The sequence below is a fragment of the Colius striatus genome, chromosome 1 (genome assembly GCF_028858725.1).
Source record: "Colius striatus isolate bColStr4 chromosome 1, bColStr4.1.hap1, whole genome shotgun sequence".
Lineage (NCBI taxonomy): Eukaryota > Metazoa > Chordata > Aves > Coliiformes > Coliidae > Colius > Colius striatus.
This window is the reverse complement of record NC_084759.1, coordinates 31240965-31266356: the sequence shown is the minus strand read 5'-3', so window position 1 is coordinate 31266356 and position 25392 is coordinate 31240965. Positions and strand designations below refer to the sequence as shown.

General features: G+C 41.3%; 1 protein-coding gene across 1 annotated transcript; it reads left to right on the top strand.

The window, feature by feature from the left end:
- Positions 1-426: 426 nt before the first annotated feature.
- On the top strand, positions 427-24637 carry TNFSF11 (TNF superfamily member 11). Its single transcript, XM_062020488.1, has 5 exons — positions 427-727; positions 8909-9076; positions 15766-15811; positions 15894-15992; positions 23420-24637. The coding sequence occupies exons 1-5, from the start codon at positions 503-505 to the stop codon at positions 23839-23841; spliced, it is 960 nt and encodes a 319-aa protein (XP_061876472.1). The 5' UTR covers positions 427-502; the 3' UTR covers positions 23842-24637.
- Positions 24638-25392: the final 755 nt, after the last annotated feature.

Sequence of the window (25392 nt, the reverse complement as noted above, 5' to 3'; positions counted from 1 at the left end):
GGTGAGGAGGGCACAGGGTGCTGGCACCAGCAGGAGCCAGCCGAGGCAGGGCTGCCGCTGCCTTGCTCGCTCATGGTGGAAGCGAGGCGAACAATTCCGCTTCGCGAGCAGTAACAGCGCTGACCGCGATCGCTGGGCGACCGGCCCGGCGGCAGAGGCTGGGGCTACGGGAGCGGGGGCGGGCAGGGGCTCCGGCGGTGGGGGCGGGCCGGGGCCCGACCCGACCCGACCCAATCCTCCCGCCGCGGGCCGGCGGGGGCCGGTCTCTGCTCGAGAAAGGGAGGCGAGGAGGGGGCGGTGGTGTTATGTGTGGCGGCGGCGGGGAAGGGGGGGGGAGGGTCAGAGGCACCCTGCCTGGGACTGATTGGCCGCCCAGTTTATAAGAGGTGCCCGTCCCGGGGCGGCGGGGTTGTTTGCCGAGGCCGGGGAGCTCCGCGGAGCAGCTGGCCGCTTGTGGAGCCGTGCGAGCGTAGCGGAGCGGTGGGGAGCTGCCCGCGGCGCCATGCGTCGCGCCAGCCGAGACTACACCAAGTACTTGCGCGGCTCGGAGGAGCTGGGCAGCGGTGCCGCCCACGAGAGCGCCCCGCCGCTGCCGCCGCCGCCGCCGGCGCCGCCGGCCCACCCGCACCCGCCGCCCGCGTCGCGCTCGCTCCTCGCCGCCCTCCTCCTCCTGGGGCTGGGGCAGGTGGTCTGCAGCGTCGCCCTCTTCCTCTACTTCCGAGCTCAGGTAAGCGGCGCCTCGCTTCTGCCGGCGCCCGCAGACGGCGGGGCGCTGATGGTGGGGGACTGGCATGGCCTCTTCCCGCCGTTGCCGCCTCGCGCCTTGCAGAAGGCTGTTGGTCCTCGCGTCGGTGGGATTGGGGCCCCTGGTCAAAAAACAGAGTCAGAGTTTTATCTGGCTGTGAAGTTGTTCGCAGTTGGGCTGGAGGGCTCCGGGTACCCTGTCCAGCCTGTCCTCCTGACCGCTGGAGCTGTTCAGCCTCGGATGTTCTAGGTAGTGCTCTGGGCTGTGGATGCAGACTGGGGTACAGGGAACCTCAGCGAGGTCTTGCATGAGGAGTCCACGACTTGGGAAGCAGCTTAATGATCCTTGACCCGAAGTCTTGCGGGGCTTTGGTTGATTGATTTCAGTTGTTCACAGCAGAAAGGTTTGACATTGGTGGAGGTGTTTGGCTGTGCTAAAGGTTTTGCCAATGGGACAAATGTCATTAAGGGGAAAAAAAAAAAACCCAAAACAATGCAACACCACTTGAGGTGGTTTGTCCTTTAGACTGTGCAGGAGCATTGAGGAGTGGGATCTGTGTGTTAGTGGTGTTAGTGGGCATTGAGAAGTGGGGTCTGAGTATTAGTGGGCACTGGGATGCAGGATCTGTGCATTGGTGAGTATCAGCCAGCAGTGCCCATGTATCTCAGGAGCTTGTTTCTGTGAGAGACCCGCCCCTCACTTGCCAGGCTGCAAGTTTACCAGGGCATGCTTCAGAAGTGGTGGTGGTGCATGCTGAAAGGAGCACTATCGCAGTGGGGGAGATGAGGTGACAAGCGGTTAGGCTTTCAGAGAGAAGAGGAGCCTGCTTCTTGGAAACAGCTCGGCTGGCTGGCTGGATTCACTTGCTGCTACAGCTCTTACCCCGCGTGGCTGAACCTTCTCAGAGGAAGTGGGGGGCTGCCAGCTGGTTGCTTGTTGGGGCTAGGTGTTAGCTTTCTGCTTGACTTTTTTGTCAGATGCTTGTTAGTTCTGTTAATACAGGTCTCACTGCCTTCATGGAAGTGGTACTTCTTCTGTATGTACTTTTCATTTGAAGTCAGCGGGGAGTGGAAACGTGTTTCTTTCGGTTTACTTTCTAGGTAGATGAACTTGATCTTGATGCAGCAGATTGGATTTTTTAACAAAGTGCCTTCTGAAAATAGATGTTACACAAACATATACCCACTTAAACAGATGAATGACTATCAAGTATACAGTAATGTGGACCAATTTGTCTTTTCTTACCAATGATGCCATTGTGTTTGCCATTTTTACAAAAATAAAATGGAATAGCAATATGGTACTTAGTTAATCATATCCTGTATGCTTCAGAAGTGACATGTTGTTTCTGGGATTCTTTGTGAAGTAGCTTAAAGCTACTTGTTTGCTTGACAGTGAAATAAATTAATGCCTGCTTCAGCTTGTGGCAGAGAAATGTTTTTCACTCCAGATCTGCATGAACCTGAGAAGACATCTTTGTCGAAACATAGCTTATAGAAATGCACAGCTGAACATTGATTAGTAGGCTAGAGAGCTATTGCAATCAAAATAACTAATCCAAGTACACATTTTGAAAACCCTCTTTTTCAATTCTCTTTACCTTCCTCCCCATCCCTTAGTGAGGACTCTTTCTGATACGTTCCTGTCAGTGCTTCACATGTGCCTAAGAAAGGATGAAAAGAGTTTTCGTACTTAGTGGCCATTTTTTCTTCTGCTTCCTTGATTTAAAATACTACATAGTCCGGGTGTAATTCTGTATTTGGCAGCATAATTCTCTGGTCAGTTTCTTGTTCCTGTAGACTTGGATTAATGCTGTTGAATGGAGTCCTTTGTAAACTTGAATTTCTGAAACATCTAAAAGAGATGATGTAGCTAGATGGAGACTCAACTCAAGTAATTGCTTGAAAAATTTCTGATGGAGAAAATGTCTTCTTTGTTATCACTGAAAAATAGAATAAGTATACTTTTGAAGGAAGTATGTAATTCAAAACAATACGGTATGGTAATCCATGTTTGTTCAACCATTTCTTATGTTGAAATAAGGTGGATGGAAAAATATAGTAGGTCCTGCAGAAGTTAGGTACTATTTAACTGCTCTGCAGATTGTTTTGTTTATATGGCTGTTTTCTTTTGAAATGGTTGCTGTCAAAGTTGTATAAAGGGATCTGGATTAGTACTTTTCAATACAAATTTCAGCTATCTAAATCGGTACATTAATTACAGAACTTAAGTATTGTGGTGTAATTTGTCAAAATAATAAGTCAAAAGTAGCAACTATGCATCAAAAGACTTGTCTTGTTTGGTTGATGAATTAACCAAACGTCAATTAGCCAGATTAGAGTGTATAGGCCAGTCTTAAGAAATGATAAATTTTACAAGCTCTTCAAAACTCTAAGAGTCTGAGTAGACTCTGAGTCAGTTTTACCATACACATTTTATCTGTATTTGCATAAAATCATTTGGGCTGGATCATGACACAATATGAGCTGAGACAATAGTTGAGGTTTTGGTTTTTCCTTACTTTTGTTTATTTTGTGGCTTGACCATTTGGAATTTCACAAGAGACATAACTAAGACTGACAGTAGTTTTTCACGGGTAAACACATGTTTATGGCCAAGAAATACTGCAGCGCAACACAAATGAGACAATGAACTGGTAGATCTAAAATGAAAGAAAATGTTAAGAACTGAATTTTACCAATATTCTTGTAATAGTGTTCTGAAATGCAAAAACGTTAAGATGTTCTGGTTTTTCTTTTTGACCATCTTATGTACTGAATCTGAGAAGTTAAATACTGACAAAAGTATTGGTCTGAAGTACTTATTTTGCTTGCAATTGTGAGGAATATGTGCTCATGATCAATGGAAATGCCATGAGAATTTATCATGTAGTAGGCTCATGCACAGGTGAGAGAGAGCAAAGCTTTTTATTTAACATTACCTGCTAAGTGCTTAAGTATAGTCTCCAAAAGCTTTGCTTTTAAACTTTTCTTTCTGGACCATTTCCTTAATGCACTTAGATCATAAAAGAGTAGGAATTTGGTCTAACACTGACTGAACTGGAGGGCAGGGGAACACGCTGGAAGTGCTCAGATCCAGGTATTCGGGGTAGATGTCCAACTCATTTAGTTTAACCTAAATTCCAAGATTAGCCATTTTTCCCATTAAGAAAAAGAAGTCTGCACAAATGTTAAGTATTCTGCCATATGAAGGAATTCACACTTGGCCAAATGAGGACCTGAGAGTCAGATTCTTACTGTCATTTAATGCATATGTGGCACACTGGCCTCAGTTATGGTGTATTTTTAAACAATCACCTTTCAAACTTCACCTGAAGTTTGGTGAGTGGCGTAGAGCAGTGGCTAACAGAAAACAGCTTGCTGGGGCTCATTAGCACTTTTCAGAAGCCTGTAAGAACCCCTTCTTGGTGATAAAGAAAGACTATGGAGGGCTAAGTTATGTTTGATAACCTGAAAACCGGTTGAAGTTTGAAAATAAGTGCAAGTATAAGCTTTAAATATTTATTGTAGGGAGTAAGTATAAAACCTGACTCTGCAACATTGCGTAATTGAGGCAACATTTAATGGGTAAACGTGGCTGGAATGTATTGTGTCTTTTAAAGCCAAACTGAATCTGTTTAACATCAGAAGATTGGTTCTTAATTCTGTAAATCCATTTGGTCTCACTCACAATGCTGGAGTTCATTTTGACTGCCCTGAGTTAAGTGAAGAGAGTCCAGAGATGTAACTAGAATGAACTAGAATCATGAGAGATGCTGAAAGTCAGGGGGCACCCAAAGATTTGATCAGGTTCCAGGGTCAGGAACAACGCATGCATACACAATAGTAACAGGAAAAACAGTCTAAACACTCCTCTCTTTAAATAGGTTAATTCCTCTAGGACATTTAACTTAATGTACCATAAAGGTTAATCCAATATTTTTTGTTGCATCTTGATCTTTCTTCCAGGCATTAAATCTTGAGGACTTCATGCTGAAGGTCTCTGTGCCTTGCAAGTTAGCAAGCTGTTTCCTGTAGGCTATGCTGATGTTTCATCTGGCTCTTTAGAAGTTCTTCTCAAAATGTTCACGTCCTTGGATGTTTTTCTGTGCATGATTTCTTTCCCACAGTTGTGGTCTTGGTGCTTGAATAGTGTCTTTTTACATCCATGGCAGTTTGATATGTGTTCTTTGTAATGGTATAAGGTGCAGAATTTCTGAGAATGCCTTTTCGGACAAGTGAGCTAATTTCCATGCTTAAATGTGGTCAAGGCCAGGTATTCATTGTGGAAGGTAAGGGCAATCTGGTAGGTGAGGCAGTCCCAAGATCAGAGATTCAATTTATCAAACACTAAATCTCCAGAAATGTGCAGTTTGTCAGGGTGAGTTGCACAGCTTTAAGTTGCTGAAGCAATCAGTTACAGTATTTCCATTAACTGTAGGTGCAGAGATGCTGGTTTTCTGTCTTAAACCTTCAGCAGATAAACTATGATCTGAGTAAGTGCTTCTGTGCAATATGCTGTTATTGTTCTGGCACAGTGTTGTGTGTCACAGGGGACTGATGGCTGATGGGTGATAGCTGTAAGTCTACGCTACGCATGATTTGTCGTGCTGGATGCTCAAGCCTTTACAAATTTTCATGATCTTTGTGTTGTAAACCCTAGTTTTCCAGTCTACTTTTTGAAAGATGTGTTTAAATAAATCCAAAACTGGGATAACAGTCTCTCACCAGTAGTATGACTAATAAAAATGAGCGTCTACTGTCAGTTATTAGCTATGGCTTTCTCTCCTTTGTCCTGTGCTGTGTATGGAGGGGAAATCCAGGTTTGGTTGAATGCCCTAATTCTCTCAGGTCTCTAATAACTCCAGCACAGGAGTCTACATTTGGAGTAACGGGTCCTGTTTTGGATCTGTCAGTACCAGAGGCAAATTGTAGAATCCAGCAGAAGACTACTGTGGTAGGTAGGGACTGTAATGTCTCAGAAATGGAGAACTGTATTCTTTGAACTTAACAAAGAATGAGGGAAGCTAATCACTGGTTTTAGCAACTTGAAGATGGAACCAGGCTCTTCTGAAGTATACAGCAAAAATAAGAAGCATAGTCATAAATCGTAGCAAGGAGAACTGTAGCTGAACATCCAACCCAATGTTTTTACACAGTAACAGTGGTTAAATTGTAGAGCAGTTTGCCCAGAGATGTTGAAAGTCTCCATCAATGGAGATTCCACAAAGCTTGTCTAGACAAGGCCTTGACTAACCTGACCTAAGTAGTATGTTGGCCCATCTTCAAGCAGGGGGCTGGACCAGAGGTACCTTCCAACCCAGGTCATTCTGTATTAACTGATTTTTAGCAGCTGTTGATAAACATTTTGTGCTTACTTTTTTTCTTCCAGTTTACAGTTGATTTTCTGAGTTCTGGATACTAATGGAACACACTGGGAGAGATGCTTTTAGGGTACAGTCATTAAGGCTAGTGCTGTCTTCTTGTTCTTTCATTCCTGTGCCTGTCCCTGTACTGGCACTGTTTCTTGCCTGATACATGGAGTGAGTTGCTTTCCGAGTGCTAATCTTTCAGGAAATGAGCAAAAAATTCCTCAGAGGTTGTTGATTTAGAAGAGGAGATTAGGAACCAGGAATGAATTTTTGTAGTGAAGAAGGTGAGAGCACAGAGATACTAGTTTAGATCAACTTAAAACAGTTAATGAGGCTGCACTGCACTAGCTGACTTCAGAAGTCATTAGTGTAGTTTTTTTAGTGCTTAATTCATAAGGCTGTAATGGCTATATACAGATTTTCTTTTGGATTCATTAGATTCAGGCCATGCCAGGAAGATGTTACTGCCTTCAAGCCATTCTGTAACTCATCTCTACTCCTCTGCTCAAAGCTGTGGCATCTTCTGGTCTTCAGGTGAACTTTTTCTGACCTGTTTCATTCCAAATCTGCAGGGATAACTGAGTCAGGTAAACCAGGTCACAGGGGCTGAGGTTGGTCAGAAAGAATTGGGCAGACAGCTTGTATCTGGAGACTTCATCAGAAAGATGCTAATGGGGGAGGCAGCATTTGGTGTTGCCATCTGTGCTACAAATGTTTCTCTGCAGCTTGTGCCTCTTGGATGGCTGCCTGGCTCAAGCAGACTTAAATTCACCTCTGTGATCCCAACCTTATACTTTTAAGTTAAATTAGTTCTTTTTGAGGGGTTAGGGAGTCAAATTTATATTTGTGTGAACAAATGATATTACATGTTTGATTCACTGTCCTGTTTTGTATTCTGCAAAACTCAGGATGTTCTGTTTTGTTCTAGTGCCATGTTAAAGAAAAATGAACACTTGTCTGGCAATATCCATAATGCCTTGGTGTTCCCTCATTATGGTTACAAACAATGTATCACCTTTTGTAATTCTCAGAGAAAATTGTTCCTTCCACCTCGTGTAGAAGGAGAGAAGTAAATGCTGCCTGCTGGAGAGCAGCTCTGCAGGGAGAGACTTGTGAGTGCTGGTTGATAATAAACTGAACATGAGCCAGCAATGTGCCCTCGTGGCCAAGAAGGCCAATGGCACGCTGGGATGCATCAAGAAGAGTGTTGCCAGCAGGTCTAGGGAGGTTCTTCTCCCTCTCTACTCTGCCCTGATGAAGCCTTATCTGGATTCCTGTGTCCAGTTCTGGGCTCCCCAATTCAAGAGAGACAGGGAACGGCTGGAGAGAGTCCAGCGCAGGGCCACTGAGATGATCAGGGGACTGGAGCATCTTCCATATGAGGAAAGGCTGTGGGAACTGGGACTCTTTAGTTAGAGAAGAGGAGACTGAGGGGAGATCTTATTAATATTTACAAATGTCTAAATGGTGGATGTCAGGAGGTTAGGGCATCCCTTTTTTTTCTATTGCATCTAGCAACAGGACAAGGAGTAACGGGAAGGATCCAGAACACAAAAAGTTTTATTTAAACCTAAGAAAAAACTGTTTTACTATGAGGGTGAGGGAGCCCTGGCACAGGCTGCTCAGGGAGGGTGTGGAGTCTCCTTCTCTGCAGGTTTTCAAAACACTTCTGGACATGTTCCTATGTGACCTGATCTAGGTGAACCTGCTTCTGCAGGGGGATTGGACTAGATGATCTCTAAAGGTCCCTGCAAACCCCTACCATTCTATGATTCTATGATTGTTTGTTAGACCAGCTGATATTTAGAGAACTTAGACAAGGTTTTGAGTGCACAAACCTTTCTTCAAGCCTGAAGTAAAAGCACAGTAAATACAAACTGGGAACAATTGCTAAAAGTCTAAAGCCATCTCTGAAAGGTAGTGGTTAATATCTTTTGAGTGTAAAGTATATGGACTTTACACTCAAAAGTATATAGACATGTGGAAAAGGAGGATGAAATGTTTTAAGTAATATTTTATGCAATTAAACTGACAAGGCACTGTCCTTATTCTTGGAATATCCTTTCAGTTTGTCTAACATAATTTGAGTTTTCTAAACTAGCACTTTGAAAGTATAGTTGATTCAATCACAAAGACTGATTGCTGAAAATATCTTGCAGATATTCTGAGTTTGCCTGTCTTTTCCTCATGAAGCAGAAGTGTTTTGTGGTACAGTTTTATTGTCTTTTGGTCTTTCTGGATTTGTGCTGTCTTACTGGGTAACTGTTGCACACAGCAATATCTCTTGCCCACAAAATAGTTTCAGTGATAACTGGCTTCTGTTTCTCCTCTTATAAATGATGTGCTAGATGTTGTACATACTTTATCTGAGTTCCTTTACTTGGCGTTTGTGTGTCATCTTGCAAAGTGCAGTTTTTACAGATTGGATGGCTGTATATGTTGCCTGCTAAAATAATTGTGATATTGCACTGAGTGGTTATAAAATGGAATTCAGAATTATTGATTTTACTGCAAGAGAGGGATTTATCTTTAACTTCTGAAAGTCACATATCTAGTTTAAGATAACAAACCAGGCAGTACCAGAAGATAATTCATTCTCCTATCTCTCGCACTTGTTGGATGAAATAAACCTCCATGTGGGGAACTTTGTCTCTCTTCAATCAAAATTTAGATAATCAACTTAGCTAGGTGACAAACTTTTAGATGGCTGAAAACTCTCCTTTACTTAAATGCTCTGAATATCTTTTGCACAGACACTTAAAACCACGGTTGTGCTTGTATTTTTGTTTCAGATGGACCCTACTAGAATTTCAAAAGAACATGCACACTGTGTCAGAACACTCTTTGGACATCAGGAAAATACAGATTTACATGACACATCCTTTGAAAATCAAGAAGCAAATTTAATGCCAGAATCATGTAGAAGCATGAAACTGGCTCTCCAAAGAGCTGTGCAGAAGGTAAGTGACAGATTTTATATTCCTTTATTTCATGCTTCTGTTTGAACTAAAAAGAATTTTTCCAACATCAGTGTTTGGAGGTAAGTTCTAGAAAGTATTTTCTGGTGTTCAAGTAGTACCTGAAATTGCATTCATGATCACATCGTGTTTGCTCATGAAGCTGGTAGTGGTTAACCAATTCTGTATTCAGACACATTTATTCCTGGCTTTTTGAGAAAAGAAGACTGGAAATTGTACTTAGAAACTTATGACTGAAGTTAGTTGATTGGCCATTCTGACGTTTGGATGGGTCTGAACAGCAGACATTTATCCTAATATTTGTCTTGCCAACACTTTGGATGTTTTTTAAAAAGGACAGTTCCACATTTTTTTCATCAAAGCAATGTTCCTGACACGATTCTTCCAAGTCAAAGATTGTCAACAAGTAAAATACTGTCTGAAAGACAGAGGAGAGAACATTTGCTCTTTTTTCTTACTCTTTCTGCAGCCCCAAATGATGGATAGCATCCCCTTTTTCTGTTTTTTCTCCCTTTGCCAGTTCTGTTCTGTGCAGATCATACTCCCACTAGCAGAGCTACTCTGCCATAGCACAATAACTGAGCAGTCTTTGCCCAGCAGCTGATAATGACAGCTTGCTGCCAAACAAATAATAAAAGTAGTCAGCTAAAGGCAGCCCTAATGAAGAAGCCTAGGCACGCTGGATATATGTCACAATCACCTCTTACTACAGTTACTGCTTTTGATCTCTTTACGTGTTCACAGCAGATTTTACTGCTAATTGTGGGCAATTTAACAGCTGAATGTCTCGTACAGTATTTGGTTTTCCTGACTTAGCAGGTCCATAACAGCTTTACTTCTTCACATCTGTGTGAAACTGTCAGTTTTTCATAAAGGATAGTACATTAGATGTGAGCTGAACTCACACTTTACAGAGTGACTTGTACTCAGGTTAATTAGTACTTTAATTGTGCAAATGTATTGTTTGCTTTTAAGAGTACCCTGAATGACAGATCTTTTTGTGAACAAAGCTTAATAAACCCAGAAGTTCATGTCTTATCCCTTGAAAAAGTTAAGGGAACAAAAAAAAGGATGAATTCTGTAGGATTAACTCTTTCCTCCAGCATTTTATAGAGGCTTTCACACTACACCTACTTATGTGTTCTGGTGCTAGGCTGCTTGTTCATGCCGCTCCCATGACAGCGTAGGGAGTTTGTTACTGTAAGTGGATGGGAAGCCCTATATTCTGGTCATTCACTGCTTATTACCCAACAGAGGCTTTAGCTGAGGCTGCATATCCTGCCATCCTGGATGCTGCAATGTCCGTGGCTGAGATAAGTAGTGAGTAGGGTTTGCTTTTTTGGGCGATGACCATTAGTTTGAGAACAATAAAATTTCTCTTGCCAAAGTAATCACTCTGAATTTCCTTTGAATGCAACAGAGTGTGTCGAGCTGCTGTGTCAGTGTTCTCCAGAACACTGCTTTGTCATGATGTACTGATGACACAGAGAAAAAGAGAGGTCGGAAAATGCCTGCATGGGGTGACATTTGCATCTTTTTGGTGTATCAGAGAAGTGAAAGAATCAGTGTGAAGGCAAAATTGTACTTTATCATGTTCTGTCAGCTCTGCCTTTCATTGACTGCTACAATGAAGGGCAAAGATGCAGCTGAGTCTTACTTCCAGTTGTGCTAATCCTTAATGTGAGGGAATGCAGCTAATGAGACTTGAAAGAGGTTTTCTATCATCTATGCTTCTTTTGCTTTCCCGAAGAAGAATCTAACCTGTGTCTGTTTTAAGAACCAGTGTCCTTATTTGAAGTGACAGTGTGTTAAATGACTGAAATGTAACACTTTAAAATACTGTTTAAGTTCTGTGATTTTTCAGCTTTTTGTCTTTTATAAGTCAGGCTGTTCAGGAAATGAAAACAGACAACTTGCTTTTGCTCAGGTTTATGGTCTGGTTACAGCTTTTAGCTTATTGTACTGTTTCTCATCTGTTTTCTTTGCACACCTGTAGACCTAGTGCTTAAATGTAAAGCAGGGAGTGACATTCAAAATGAAAGTGCTCTTATGAAAAGTAATGTAGTAGGACTGCGAGGTCAGGTCTAGAAACATGTCTCTTGAAAAAATAGTAATTAAAGATTTTCTTTTAATCAAAACCTAATGGTGAATGCCTTAACATATTCCAGAATAAAATTACTGCTTAGGGAACACCTTACTCAGTAGAAAGCACATTTTCAATATTGCACATACACTTCCAAGCAGACAAATAATACACTTTCCTAGCCTCTCTGTTTGCTTGATTTTTTTTTGCATGTAACCCTGAAAACCTTTTGGCAGTCCAGATGCACTAACCACAGTTCTTAAGAACTCTGTTATGTGCCTGAAGTAGAAAGGACTACAAACATATCTTGGGTCAATTCCTAAGTAACTTTTCTTGGCATTATTCCCAGCTTCTAGGGACTTGGGGAGTTCAGGCATAAACTAGTCTCTCACATGGCAACAGAGTACTGTGCTAGACCTCCAGGGCAGCACTTATAAAGAGATCTATATACTTAGCAGACATTTAAAGTGCACTTAGTTTTGGGCAAAGTCAAACTTTCATGAGTGATTGCTGTAAGCTGTGAAAATTTCAGTTTCCACCCTACAACCTTACATGCCTTTTGGTTTTTTTTCTGCAGGCAGTAGACTACTCATTTGGATAGTGGTTGTAGTGCTGATCTCTCAACTATCTTCTGATGAATATTGGTTCATGTACCTTCTATTTTACTTCCTTCCTGATCATCATGTTTCAATTTGCTAAGTTTCTGGCAAGATAATCAGATACTTCTTCCTGGTATTAGCTGGACTTAAAGCACTCAGTAGAAGGAACAACTGCATAAAGGAGCTTTAAGATCATAGCTGAAGCAAAACTTGAATGTCCAGAAGGATTCTCTTCTGGTTGCACTCAAAAAGCTGCTTAGAACTGCTCAAAGTAGATACTGAGGTGTTGTAAAAGCCAATGGAGAGGAAAACCCATTTGTAAGTGTCCTGTGTTCAAATGTAGCCTTGTCTCTACATCATCAACATTGGACATAATTTGAAGAGCAAAAGTTGTTTTTGTTTTGAAAATTGTGAAATGCTAAGGGTTAAAACCTGCAGCCTACTGGGGATGAGGAAAGAACAGTTTCTGACTTTTCAGGCACTTAAAGCACAACTTTAGCTTTTAAAATGTGAAAGTTTTTCAGCTTCCCAAATGGCCTCTTAATTTTATTTTATTGGATCAGGGAAAGCGTTTTTCAGATTTGTGACTGGCTGCTTGTCTTGTTTAAACAGTGACTGTATGAAGGAGGTTGGAATGTGAGAAGCAGGCCAGCAGAATGGACTTGGTGGGCAGCGAGCAAGTGACGCAAAGGGGTACAAGTGCAGCTTATCGTAAGGCTTCACAGAGTGGTGTGATTTGTGTGTACAGCTTTTCTAAAAAACAGCTCAACAGCTTGGTAGTGCACACGGTTCTGTGGATGGCAGTCTGAAGACAAATCACTGGTAATATTTTGTCAGCAGTTCTCATGCCATTATAGCAGTGCCTTAGTGACAGGTTTTGTTGAGCTGCTTTCTGAACAATAGTGTATGTTGTGATTAGGTATGAGATGCTTAAAGATGTTCAGGTGCTAAAGACCGCAGTTGATACTTTAAAGATATGGAAAAACCTAGCTCTTAATTCCTTGCAGTAATGATACCAGAGGATTATTATAATCCCACTAAGAGGCCATTTTTAGACATCTGAATATTTTCAGACATGCGCTGAAAAATGTGACCCTTTGAGTCCTTCACTGCCAGAAGCAAATACATGCTAAAATGCTTTTCTAGATTGTGTATCAGCAGCTTGGAACTGTAGGAATTTATTGAGAAAACTCAAGTATTGAACTAAGTCTTTAGGAGGAAACCCCAAGATCTACCTCTGTTATCTTGATACTAGTTCATGTATTTCAGCTTTGCTTTGGAAGCCTGGCCAACAGAAGAGAAAGGAAAGTAAAAATTTTCTGGGGCTGGTTAGAATCAAGGAAAGAACTTGACACTAGTCTAGTTTTTGGAGAACTTGGCTGATGGAGGATTTCTGTTTTCTGGCCACAGGTTAGCCACTTCTAATCCAATGACAAGCACGCAGAAGAGTCAATGAACATGAGCCAGTCTCCAGCTCTTAGTGTTCTAGTTTTGGGCTCATGCTTGTAATTTCCCCTTTCTTATAATGACATTTGCACTTCTAATTGCCTAGGTGCATAGCTTCAGGAGGAGTACAGGAGGGTGTTCCTGTTGGAGAGATTCTCCTGGGAAACAGGAAAATAGGCTCAGGACCATTAGGACAAGGAAGAGTTGTGGACCCAAGTCTTCCTGAGTAACTGTTCTGCATACCAGTGTTGCAGATGAACAGCACCACCACCAGTTAGAAAGAGAGCAGCTCAGATTGCATTTTGTGAGGACAACAGCCTTTCTGCTGGAAGATGAGCTGAGTCAGGCTCTTAGATGTCAGAAGGTGAGGTACTAGGCTAGCTGGTCAAACTAGATCATCTTTGGAAATGGGCAGAAGCAGAACTCTCTACTCATAGGAAAACTGTAGGTTAAGAGGAAGATAGCAATTGGCCAGTTTAGAGGCTTCAAGGGCTGTGCAATTACCAATCATGGGATTTTTTTTTTTAGTGCCAATTTAGACAATAGGAGATTAAAATGTACGTAACTCTCCTTGGATCTGCCTAGTCCTTTCTCCAGGCAAGGACATTATTACATCCCCCATAAGGAAGGGACACAAAAGGAGACTCCACATCTGAGAAATTTCCACTAAGGAAGAGAAAACAAAGGAGTTTCCCTTTTCTAGGGAAAAGATTGGGAGCAGCTGTGGTACAGTAATCTGAGAGTGTGGTTCATCTCCCAGTCTTTTTTACCTTGTGTCCTGTTCTCTCTCTTCAGAGGCTTTTGTTATTTTTTTGCAGTCTCTAGTACTTACGACTTTTTTATCATCTTCCTACTTCTGGTGAAGTTAAATAAAACAAGTGTGACTAAAGGCTGATGGTGTGCAGCTCCTAGAATCAAGCTTCATTTTTGGGCTCCTGGAACTGACAGGGGAAGATCAGAGAGGGGAAATGAATGTAAATGGGGGAGGTGGACAGGAGTTTTGCTTCTTTTGAAGTTGCAACTCTTCTGCTTTTTTTCTCATCTCAACAGCAGAAAACATCTTAATGATTCTCATCTACAAAATCAGCATATCTCTGCTGAGGTTTTGTGCTTTGATAGTCATATTACAACTTCCATACTGCTGTGGCTTTTCATTTTGGTTTAACATTTAAACACCTACTGAAGGGAAAAGTGAGAGTAATAAATGCACTGGCTAAGGTTTTAGCGACTTCACTGTGGCTGCAAAATTACATAAAAGAGAAATTAGGTGTTTTCAAAGCAGGATTTCAAATTCTGAAACACCACAGTGATTGAAAGCACAGTGTAACATTGCTGAGCTGGTCAAATCCAGGGTGTGTTGCATATATATGGTACTGAATCAGATGAACAGCAATATGTGTGACAAAAAGACCAAAACAAAGCACTACTCTTAGGTTTCAAAGATGAGATATGATTTACTGTCTTCAGCAAAATGTTTCCTTTTACTAACCATCTTATAGATCACTTCATGGTATGAGCTATTCTGACTAGCAAGTAGAATATTATCTCTGTTTTTAAGAAAACAGAGATGAAGAGAGTCATGGGGCAACAGAGAACAGAACTAAGGAGTGATTTTTATATTTCCAAGACTCAGTCCAGGCTTGCAACAAGAGCAGATTGCTTAGACCTTTTGAAAAACTGCTGTTTGTATGTTTTCTCAAGAGGAGAACAAGTGTGGATTATTAAAAGCAAGGCTTTATGTGGTGCCTCTTCTCTGTTATTTGCACTTTTCTTGATTTTTTTTTTGAGTTTCATTCATTTAAAAATTTTTCTGCAGTTTTAAGAATGCTTACTTCCAAACTCTGGCACCCAGTCCATTTAGCCCAGTACAGATGTGCAAGATGCTTAGTCCTTCAGTTCCTGCCTACTTTGTTAGAAGTGAGCCTGGATTATGAAGTATTGGAGTCTTGCAGCCTTCTCTGTTAATGGTTGATTGTGAAGGGTGGAGGTTTTCATTTAGCTCATCATTTACCTCATCACAAATGAAATTCAGAGTTTAGCTTTTCTTAGTTGTTAGTGTGATTGCACACAAGTTCCTATATAGAACTCATTAACTTTTGACCCTAAGTAATTAAATGGGTTCCTAAACTCCATTGTTTCATATGATCCATTCTTAGTGCTCATTGTTTTGTTATGCTTAGAGAAATACTCCCAAATACAGTAAGTAGGAAAGGTTGTGAGTGTCTAGTAAGTAGGAAAGATTGTGAATGTCCTGTCACTACTGCTTCAATAAACAGTGTAGGGATCATACACACCAGCATTCCCACCTGCTTTGATCAGAAGTGTTGGACAGAAAGTAATTTGATTATGGCAGCAGAACCATGTGTTTGTATTATATAGCACATAAATATGAGAGTATGTATCCCAGGCATCTGAATAAACTGAAGGCAGAACAACCCCCACATACACACATACAGAGAGTGTCCTGTTTGTGCAAACCTTCCACAATATACAGTATTACAAAACCAAGACAACATCAAAGCAATGGCCCTTTCTCGTTTCAGGAAGTCCAGCGAGTCATGGGAAGAGTACCACCAAGACCAGAAAAAGGTAGGTGCTGCTTTATGAACAAGAAATATTCTAGTTCTACCCAACTTGTCTTTCTGAGGTAATGCAATTCTTTTGTCTCTAGCTGCAATGGAGGCATTAGGAATGGATCTGTACAAGAGAAGCAAACCTGAGAAGCAGCCATTTGCCCATCTCATTATTGATGATAAGAATATTCCATCTGGTAAGTTCAGATTTAAGTGACTACTTCCAATGCTACTATAAACATATTAAACAGTGAAGTATCATAGAATCATAGAATGGTAGGGGTTGGAAGGAACCTTTCGAGATCATCTAGTCCAACTAGATGATCTGCAGAAGCACGTTCACCTAGTATATGAAAATAGTTCAGCAGTACCAGCAACACACTGGGATTTCAGAAGTAGCTTTTGATGAGAATAAATGGATGCATTGAAGGATTGCAGGGGCAGCAGGGGCAAGTTAAAAGGTGGATTGCTCCCTATTGCCTCAGATCTCTTACCTCAGTCCATTATGGGTTTCAATGACCACTTTTCATGATCAGGCTCTGAGGCCTTGGCCTGCCTCGATATGATGTCTTCAGGTGAGGAATGAAGATATGCATTGAATGATCTCCTCTGAAGCTTCTGATTTTTTTTTTTTGGCTAGTAGGGCCCATCTGGAGTTCTTCACTCACACTGGATGTCAGTGACAGGTACACATACACACAGATGCATGTATGCATACATAAACACATACATACAAGGATATACCAACACAGTGATTGTCCGGAATCTAGATCTTGCAGATTGGAAGATGTTTCCCTTCCATTGAATCTAAGATGAGGATTTTTTTTTGTCCAGTTGTCAGTTGAGGAAATGTGCTGCTTTCTGTTGTAGGATTCAAGAATGTCTTATGTCCACCTTTGAAATGCAACAGTTTGCTTGCTGAAGCGTAGTCCGGTTGGTACTGGGTGACACAGCCTTTGTCTTCAAGGTGGATCTGGAATCTGAGAATCATAGACTCGTATAATGGTAGGGGTTGGAAGGGACCATTAGAGATCATGTAGTCCAACCCCCCTGCAGAAGCAGGTTCACCTAGATCAGGTCGCATAGGAACATGTCCAGGCGGGTCTTGAAGACCTCCAAGGAAGGAGACTTCACAACCCCTCTGGGCAGCCTGTTCCACTGCTCCATCACCCAATCTTACAGGGAGTACACAACACAAGCACATATCAGGTGTCCATCAGTGTAAGAACTTGCTGTAAAGCAAATATTTTATTTTGAGATGTTGAAAACCTAGAACTGCAATTCCAATGTCACTATAACTTCCCTGCTAGTCCCTTGCCCTCTGTGGGTACACTGCACTCTTATAGGCTGAATTTATAGCAAGGGTTTCTCTTTCCTCTAAAGCCATATTGAAAAGGTTTTCACAGGATCACAAAATCTTAAGGGTTAGAAGGGACTTCGACAGAACATCTAGTCCAACCCCCCTGCCTAAGCAGGACCACCTAGAGTAGCTCACACAGAAACCCATCCAGGTTTTATCATATTCCATTCATTAATACATCGCAGGCCTGGTACAGAGTTCTTTGCATGGAGGCTTCCAGGGCCTTCCTGATGTTCAGATATGCCAAAGCTTCACAGGGGTCTTTTCTTCATCTACCTAGTCCAGTAGCAGGAAGATCAAAGATCATTGTATTGTGAGCAACAGGGTTTCTGTGTTGACTTGGATGCAGTATGTTTCTCAGGTATTGAGTAGGGGGAAAAATGTGTTCCTGTGGCTTTTAGTTATCCCTATGGTAAGAGGATGGCACTCTTTTATCTTGCCAGTGCTCTTATTCTCTACCCACAGGTATCTTTGTGTGGTTTTGGGAGTATCGTTGATAGTAAAATATGAGGGAACGAGACATGAGTCTGCCTTGGAACACTCTCCAGAGGGAAAGATACATTCTTAATTTTAAGATATCTCAGTACTGTTTCCTTTTTTGCTCTGAGGCATTGTCAGTTGAGATTTTTGTTTCTGTATTCTCAACACAAGAGTCATCATTGGTGTGGCAGAAGTAAACCAGAGTTTATTCTGAAGCTATTAGACAGGCTTTCAAGATGGGAGGGAGCATTGAGTCACCACTGTCTTCTTCCTCTGAAGATGTACACACACTGCAGTACTGAACTTCTTCTTAATTAAATGATATGCATTGCTTTTCTGGTTTATATAACCAAACCAATGGGGAATGCTGTGCTGAGGCTTAAAAATCTGAGATTTCAGAGCATTTCTGTACACAAGGAGTTAGCTTCTTGCTTGAAGGTGTAGGATTTTTCTTCACTTCAAGTGCACTGGTGTTGCCAAGGTCCAGAACTGTATAAGCAGAGAGCTTAAGCTGCTTGTCAGGTGGAAGTCAGAACTTCTACAAGCTTTCTTATTAGCTCAAATGCCTCCTGACAAGCTTCAATTTCAGTCAGATTTCAGCTTTTGACATAGGTCAATAGTAGAAGATGCAATATCAGTACACTTGTCTTATTATTTCGTCTTTGGAAACATCGCATGAATTTGCTGATCATAGAGACAGATCATGTATCGACACAAGTGGAGTGTGTCAGTGTCTCATTTCATGAAATCCACCTTTTCCCACAGGCAATTTGTTTGCTGCCTACCTGGATGTTCCTGTAAGCAGTATTCTTATCAAGGCTAGCAGCTGATAATTTTTACTGTTGTGTATCACTCTATTAACCTTCTAGGGAGTGACATACCACATCTGTGGGTAGTGGCAAGAGAGACATTGCTCTTACTTGCTCTCTTCCCGTTCTTAAAAATAGCACAGGCTACAGGAACTCTTAAGAAATACAGTGCCTGTAACAACAAGCTGCTTTGTTTCTCCTGGAGCAGATCAACTCCTTACCAGTGTGATGAGCTGGACATACTCCCTCCTGATGTGGCACATATGGCTTCTGCCTCTTTTGGAAGAGCATTATCAGGTGGCTAATCATGGGCACAGCTTCTGTGGTCCTTGTGGGCTTTGCAGCAGTGAGGGGCAGCATCCTTACAGACAGTTGTAACCCTCAACCCGCTGGCTGGCTGTGAGGCACTTGAGAATCATGCTCACTATTATGAGAGTCCATACCAGCTTGGCCAGGTGAGATAGTGGTTAATGACGGGCACAAAGGGTGAAGAGTTTGCCTGAGGGTCACCAAGAGTTTTTCTCTTCCATCCTGTTTCCTCTGTCTGCAAATGGCAATGTCTATTTTCTTCTCCTGATTTCAGACCCTACATGTCTGAAATCCTTCTAAATTGTTTGTGTCATCCATGAGTCTGGACAGATCTGTTCTTAGTATTTTAAGGTTCTCTACTGTCATCACTCTGACCCAGAACAAACAAGGTCAAGGAAAAAAAAATAATCACTCTTCTTCACTGTCAAACAAGATTTTAAGTAGTTTGCCACTGAACACTCTTCATGAAAATGTTTCCTCACAGACACTGCTCAGTGCCCCTTCCTTTTACCTGGTTCACAATAATATCAAGCCCCAAATGGACTTTTGCAGCTGGAGGGACTGTGAGGGAGGGAGGAAAATAACCCTCCTGAGATCTTTCTGTCCCCACCCATCATTGGCTGCAGAAGCCATAGTGGTTTGGCTTGCTGTGTGTATTTTTTAGGTTTGCTGCCTTAGGTTAAAGCTTGATGGTGTTTTTTTTTTTTTTACCAGAACTCACTATAAATGCTACCTAGGTTTTAAATGAAAACAGTGAATTTTGGTGTATAAATTGATTACAGAAATTAGTCACAGTTTAAAGGAGAAAATCACAAAAAAAAGAAATAAATATAAATGTTAAATATGTCATTTAGGATATGAATTGATACCTTTAGCTGTCTAAGGAAATGCTGCAGTATTCTGAGCTATTTACAGCTACAGGTTCAGCTTAGCTGTCCTTTGCCTCCAAAACAGTTTTCCAGAGCAAACAGTGCTTTGGTCCTTCCCTCAGGCTTTATTTATATCAGAAAGCTACAAGGCTGCACACAAATTATCAGCACAGGCCTGCTTTCTCCTCTGTTCCCCTCTTGTCACCTTCCTTCTTACTAATGAATTTTATTGAAACTCGTTTGTATTAGCCTTAGTTCATGCTCACAGATATCTAAGACATTGCTTTGATTTGTCTTTAGTTACCAGAAAGGCTGTATATTATCTTGACTTTGTTCATAATGCTTTTTGCCATGTCTGGAAGGTTATCTTACTCATTATCTCTCTGACATCTTCTTTGTCTGTCAACATGACTTAGCTTGTGCTATTTTTTTCGTAGCACAAAATCTGCTGTGGATTCTATCATGGTGAGTGATAGTAAATTTCATCACAGCAGGTACTTATGTTGCAGCATTTCTGACTGTCCCATGGCTTGGGTTATGTTTCAGAGTGTCTGATATATGGCCAGCTGATTTGGCTCTCGTATGCTTCAGTTTTGTCCTCTGCCTGTGTTTTGGGTTACTGATTGTTTTGATGCCTCCACATTTTGGTGTATTACCACCAGAAGTGCTTAGAACCTCTTCTCAGAGCAGTTAGGATCATCTTCCATCATCTTTTGGCCAGATCCTCCACCTGACCATGGATGGTCACCTCAACATCCAAACAGTGTGAACAAACTTCACCCACAGCTTCTCAGCATTTCAATTACAAGTGACTGTGACACCTGTTTTCTTTCTTCCCCCTTCTTCAGCAGAAAGTCACACCTTCCCACTAAGGATTTCTTCACAATTGCTACTTGATTAAGACTGGCAGCTAAAAATTTTCCTTGCCAGGTAAATAAAAGCTGTGTAGTTCCTGCCCAGTGTGCCACCAGTCAGTCCCAGCATGCCAACACGCCTTTCTGCTCCATCACAGGTGTACCTTCCTGTCCTGTGTCTCTGATGTGCCTCTCCTCCCATCTAAGCAGTGATTTCTTGCCTATCCGTCTCATCTTGAAGGTAGCCCAGCCTCCAGGGGCCACTATTTCTGGCAGGCTTAACACTGCACAAGAAGTTCTACAACTTCCTTGGCCATCCCCAGGGCTTCAGAGGTTTGCCCTGGTACCCTATCTCAGCATCTCTTGCAGGTGAATAATTCCAGGCCAAGAGGCTTAAGATCTCAATGTCACTTCCAATTAATTAGTGGTTTTCAGGAGGGATTTTTGAAGCACTGAACAAAAGACAGCTTCTTTGTATGATTTTGCTTGTATAATGTCTACCTGGCTGCAGTGGAGCTGTAGGGGAGTAACAGTTTATGATCTGCCTTTGACAGCCAGTGCTTTGCTCAAGTCTTTGTGAAACAGTGCCAGAGGCTTTTTGTTCTGGACTACTATTAAATTATTCTTCTCACATGCCAAAGTTGCTTGCCCTTGGCAGTTAGGGAAGACTCATAGCTCTCAAATTCCCCTGTCCCTACTTCCCCTCACTACTTGCTGCAAAAACAAGTCCAAGAGGCATCTTTTTAATTAATTACATGTACTTGGGGCTCTTCCCCAGGATGCCTTGTGAGCACTAGTGATTCTGGGGTATGCCTTTATACCTGCTTGGAGGAGAGGGCACTTGGCCCTGCCATGTTTGTTGTGAATAAGCTGTTTTAATTTGATGTTGGGAGAGTAAGGCACTGAACATTCAAAGCAGGCTTTTAGATGCCCTGGGAGCCTGAGGTGTAAGGTCCTGTGATGCCTGTGGGAGGGAGCGAGTGGAATTAGTCTTGTGTGCTGAAACTTGTTCATGGTTAGGAGGAGGAGTCCCTGTATGTTACACTGAATAAGTGGTAGAGTGTATCAGGAGGACTCGGGGTCTGCGGGGCTTTCTCAGGACAGTGTTGTTTCCTCTCCGTGGGCATGTCTGTGGACCTTGCCTAAGTCTTCTCCTCCCACTGTTGTCTATTCGTTTGTTTTTGCAGGCAAGGACTGTGGGATGTGTGCTGCAGGGCACACAACAGAAAATACTGTGATAAACCTCTACATAATACATGTGCTGCAGTAACAGTACTTTTGGGGCTGGTGTTGCAGACTGCTTCTTAGCACTGTGTCACCAAAAACAATCTGAAGTGTCAAGTGTGACGAGGTTTGGAAGGAGGAAGACTCAAACACTCTCTCAGTTCCCATCTGGCCTCTTACCATACCATCTCTTAGCACAACCTCAATAGTAGAATCCAAATGAAATGACATCTCACACTTGACCAGCTTGAAACCTCTGAGAGATGGTACAATGTGTCTTGCTGGTGGTAGAATCCAGAAGGTGCCAGAGTTCCTGGGAGACATTTGTACTTGTGTATGTGAAGTTAGCTTTCACTGACACTGCTGAGCTGAGAAACTAATCAAAACACCTCCAGTCTCTCAGTTCCCTTTTGTTCTCTTCACAAAGCAGTCAGTCACTTTAACAGATAAGGGACAGCTTCCTGTTTACGAGGCCACCATCATGCAAGCAGGGCTGAAAAGGCTGACATGTACCAGTTAGAAGGAAATCAATAATGCTTGTTTACATGTTAGTTCTATTAGTCTGTCCTTTTTGGTAGTCAGGTTTGGTAACTCTTATGTGTATTTTGATTCCCACATGCGTGATATTCTACAGACACACAGAGAGATTATGATCCTAATTTTCTTTCCTAATTGTTGGATCTCCATATTAAGGCAACTTGAAGGAGACTGTTCTTCTCCAAGCATGGGGTATCAACTCATTGTTTCTAACTTAAGATAAATAAAAATAGGCAAAGAAAAGAAAGAGCAATACATCCAGAGATATATCAGTCTTCCTAAAGCTCTTCTTCAAAGACTTTCCACTAGATATTAGATAAAGAATCTGAGTTTACCTCACAAATAGCTATAATTGCCCAGCTATAAGTGTTTGTACAATTACCAAAGTATTAGGATTGTGCTGAGAGCACAATCCTAGATATCTGTGATATGACTAAACCAGATTTTAGAGCCTTATTGTGGTATATGCAAGCCCTGGGGTAAGTCTAAACATTGATTTTGCATAAAAAACTTTGTCATAAATACTTCAGTGCTATCTAAAGTCTAGACAGCTTACTTTGTAGTACTAAAGATGCACAATTGTACTGATTTTTTCCTGCTTTTTTTTTTGATGCTCTCAAATGGAAGTATAGTTACTTTTGAACCACCACAATCACAAGAACATAAAATGTAGGAAGGTTTCGTAAGCTTTTCTCTGTGGGGAATCACTAATTCAACTTGTTCTTGGGCTTTTGTTTAGTTATTCTTTACAGTCACTAACAGGTTAAAGACTGATACAGTAATTTTTCTTCTCAAATTCATCTCAAGTATTTGTTCCTTGAATAAAGTTTTAGGTGGAATGCAATTTCATTACAGAGCTTGTTGCATGATTGCTTGGCATCATCAAACTATTGGCCAAGCAAGTGTTTTGTACCTTGGTCCAGCAGCTGTTTTGGTGGGAGGGCAGACTGACAAATAGCAAAGCAAATATGTCAATGCATGATGAAAAGAGGAGATTTCTTATGAATTTTTACTCTTAAATTAAAAATTACATATGTATCTCAGCCAATTTTGATAACAACTTACTTTAGCCTATATAACTGTAGTTGCTTTTGGTTCTAAACCCCTAAACTTTGCTTTCTAAATGTTGGAGGTTGTTAAATGTTTATAAATGATTATATTTTTTTTCCTCTCCTCTTTCAGGAACTCGCAAAGTGAACCTCACCTCCTGGCACCATGACAAAGGCCAGGCAAACCTATCGAATATGACATTCAATGATGGAAAACTAATTGTTAATCAAGATGGTTTTTACTACCTTTATGCCAACATCTGTTTTAGACATCACGAAACTTCGGGAAACCTGACTAAAAGAGGGCTTCAGCTGATGGTGTATATGATTAAGACAAACCTTAAAATAAGGCGCTCTGATGTGTTGATGAAGGGAGGAAGCACCAAATATTGGTCAGGGAATTCAGAATTTCATTTTTATTCTGTAAACGTGGGAGGGTTTTTTAAATTAAAATCTGGTGAAATGATAAGTATCCAGGTATCAAACCCATTGCTACTGGATTCATCACAAGAAGCAACTTATTTTGGGGCATTTAAAGTGAGGGATTTAGACTGAATCTTTCTTTAGTGTGCTAAAAATGGTGTTTTTAGTGGTCCAGAAACAACTTGAAGACAGAACTGAAAATCTTTTGCAACCCAAGTGCATCTGTATAAACCATGTATATCATATAAGACACATTTTTGCCCTGTGCTGACTCCAGCAGGAGTGTCCACAAGTGCACAGAGGGGCAAAATTACATAGTTCTCCCGATTCACTTCTAGCAGTTTTACTTTGTACGTCTCCACTGGCTTCAGTTAGAGTCATTATGACTTTTACATTGATGTCCTTGAAATCAGAGCAGTATATTGAACTTCTGTTTCCAGGTTCTGCCCTGACTGTTTAATCTGTGCCACTTATACTAGTTTGACACAAACATGGGACAGAACAGAAATTGGCTCCCAACTTGCATTTAGGGCTCAGTTTTGCTTGGGGTTGAGCCTTCTGACCCAGAGACAGTGAAGATTATGAAAGCATGACTAATCCCATTGCATTTGATGTGGCTTTTCACATGCTTAGTTAAGCCTGCTCTTGCTTTGCTGGGTTAGGGTTGGAGAGCTCAGGCCGTGGCAGAAATGAGTTGCAGAACACCTAAAGAGTTCAACTGAAGTTGGTTTATGGTTGTTGGGGTTTCTTTTACCTGATTAAAAAGGCTATGCCAGGAAGAAGGGAGATCATCTGGCCTTGCAGTTCTAAGAGGTTAATTACAGGTCACTTTTATTATTGTTGCACAGTTAATTGCAAATATAGATTGCCAAAATATGGTGTGCCTTTAAAGTATTACATTGTGCCAGAACCTGCAAAGACATTTTTTTAAAACAAAAAGTATGTATTTTTATATTCTGTAATATCTAAAGTTATATTTCAGGTGTAATGTTTCATGTAAAAAAATATGTAAATTATATTGTCCTATAGTATTTGATACAAAATATTTAAAGATCTCTTGCTGTTTGTATATTTAATGTTTTAAACTGTTTTTAATGTACAGACATGTTAAACTGGTGCACTTTTTAATCCCAATGGGAAAAATTGCAGCTATAAAAGAGGTTGTTTGCAATTAGCAAATATAATATATATATCTTTGTTCTTTTTAACTTAATAGGTTTCTGTCAAATTTGTCAGTATTATTGAGAGGAGGGGAATCACACCAATGTCATCAGTAATTAACACCAGAATGCTGGTCACTGGGTGCCTTTCAAACCTGGAGGGTAATTGGCATTACAAAACTGGCTTTACCTAGAAAAAAAAATTCTAAAATAAAGAAAAAAGCCCATAATAAGCCACAGAAGTGTATTAGGAGGTGTTTATAGTTACTGAACAGGCATATTTTCCTACAACAAGGTCTGCAAGTTGTAAATTCTGCAATTGAGTAAAGACTTTTTAGCATAGTTTCCTGAAAAAGTGAAGTTTATGTCACTGCCTTGCCTGTCTTCACCTTCCCTTCAAGCTTTTAACACTCTGCACACTCCTGCCCGAGCTTGCAGATGAATGGGAGAGTGGGAGAGTGATTCTTACAGGCTTTATGGGGACAATCAGCTGAGAACAACTCAGCAATTAAATGTTATTTGT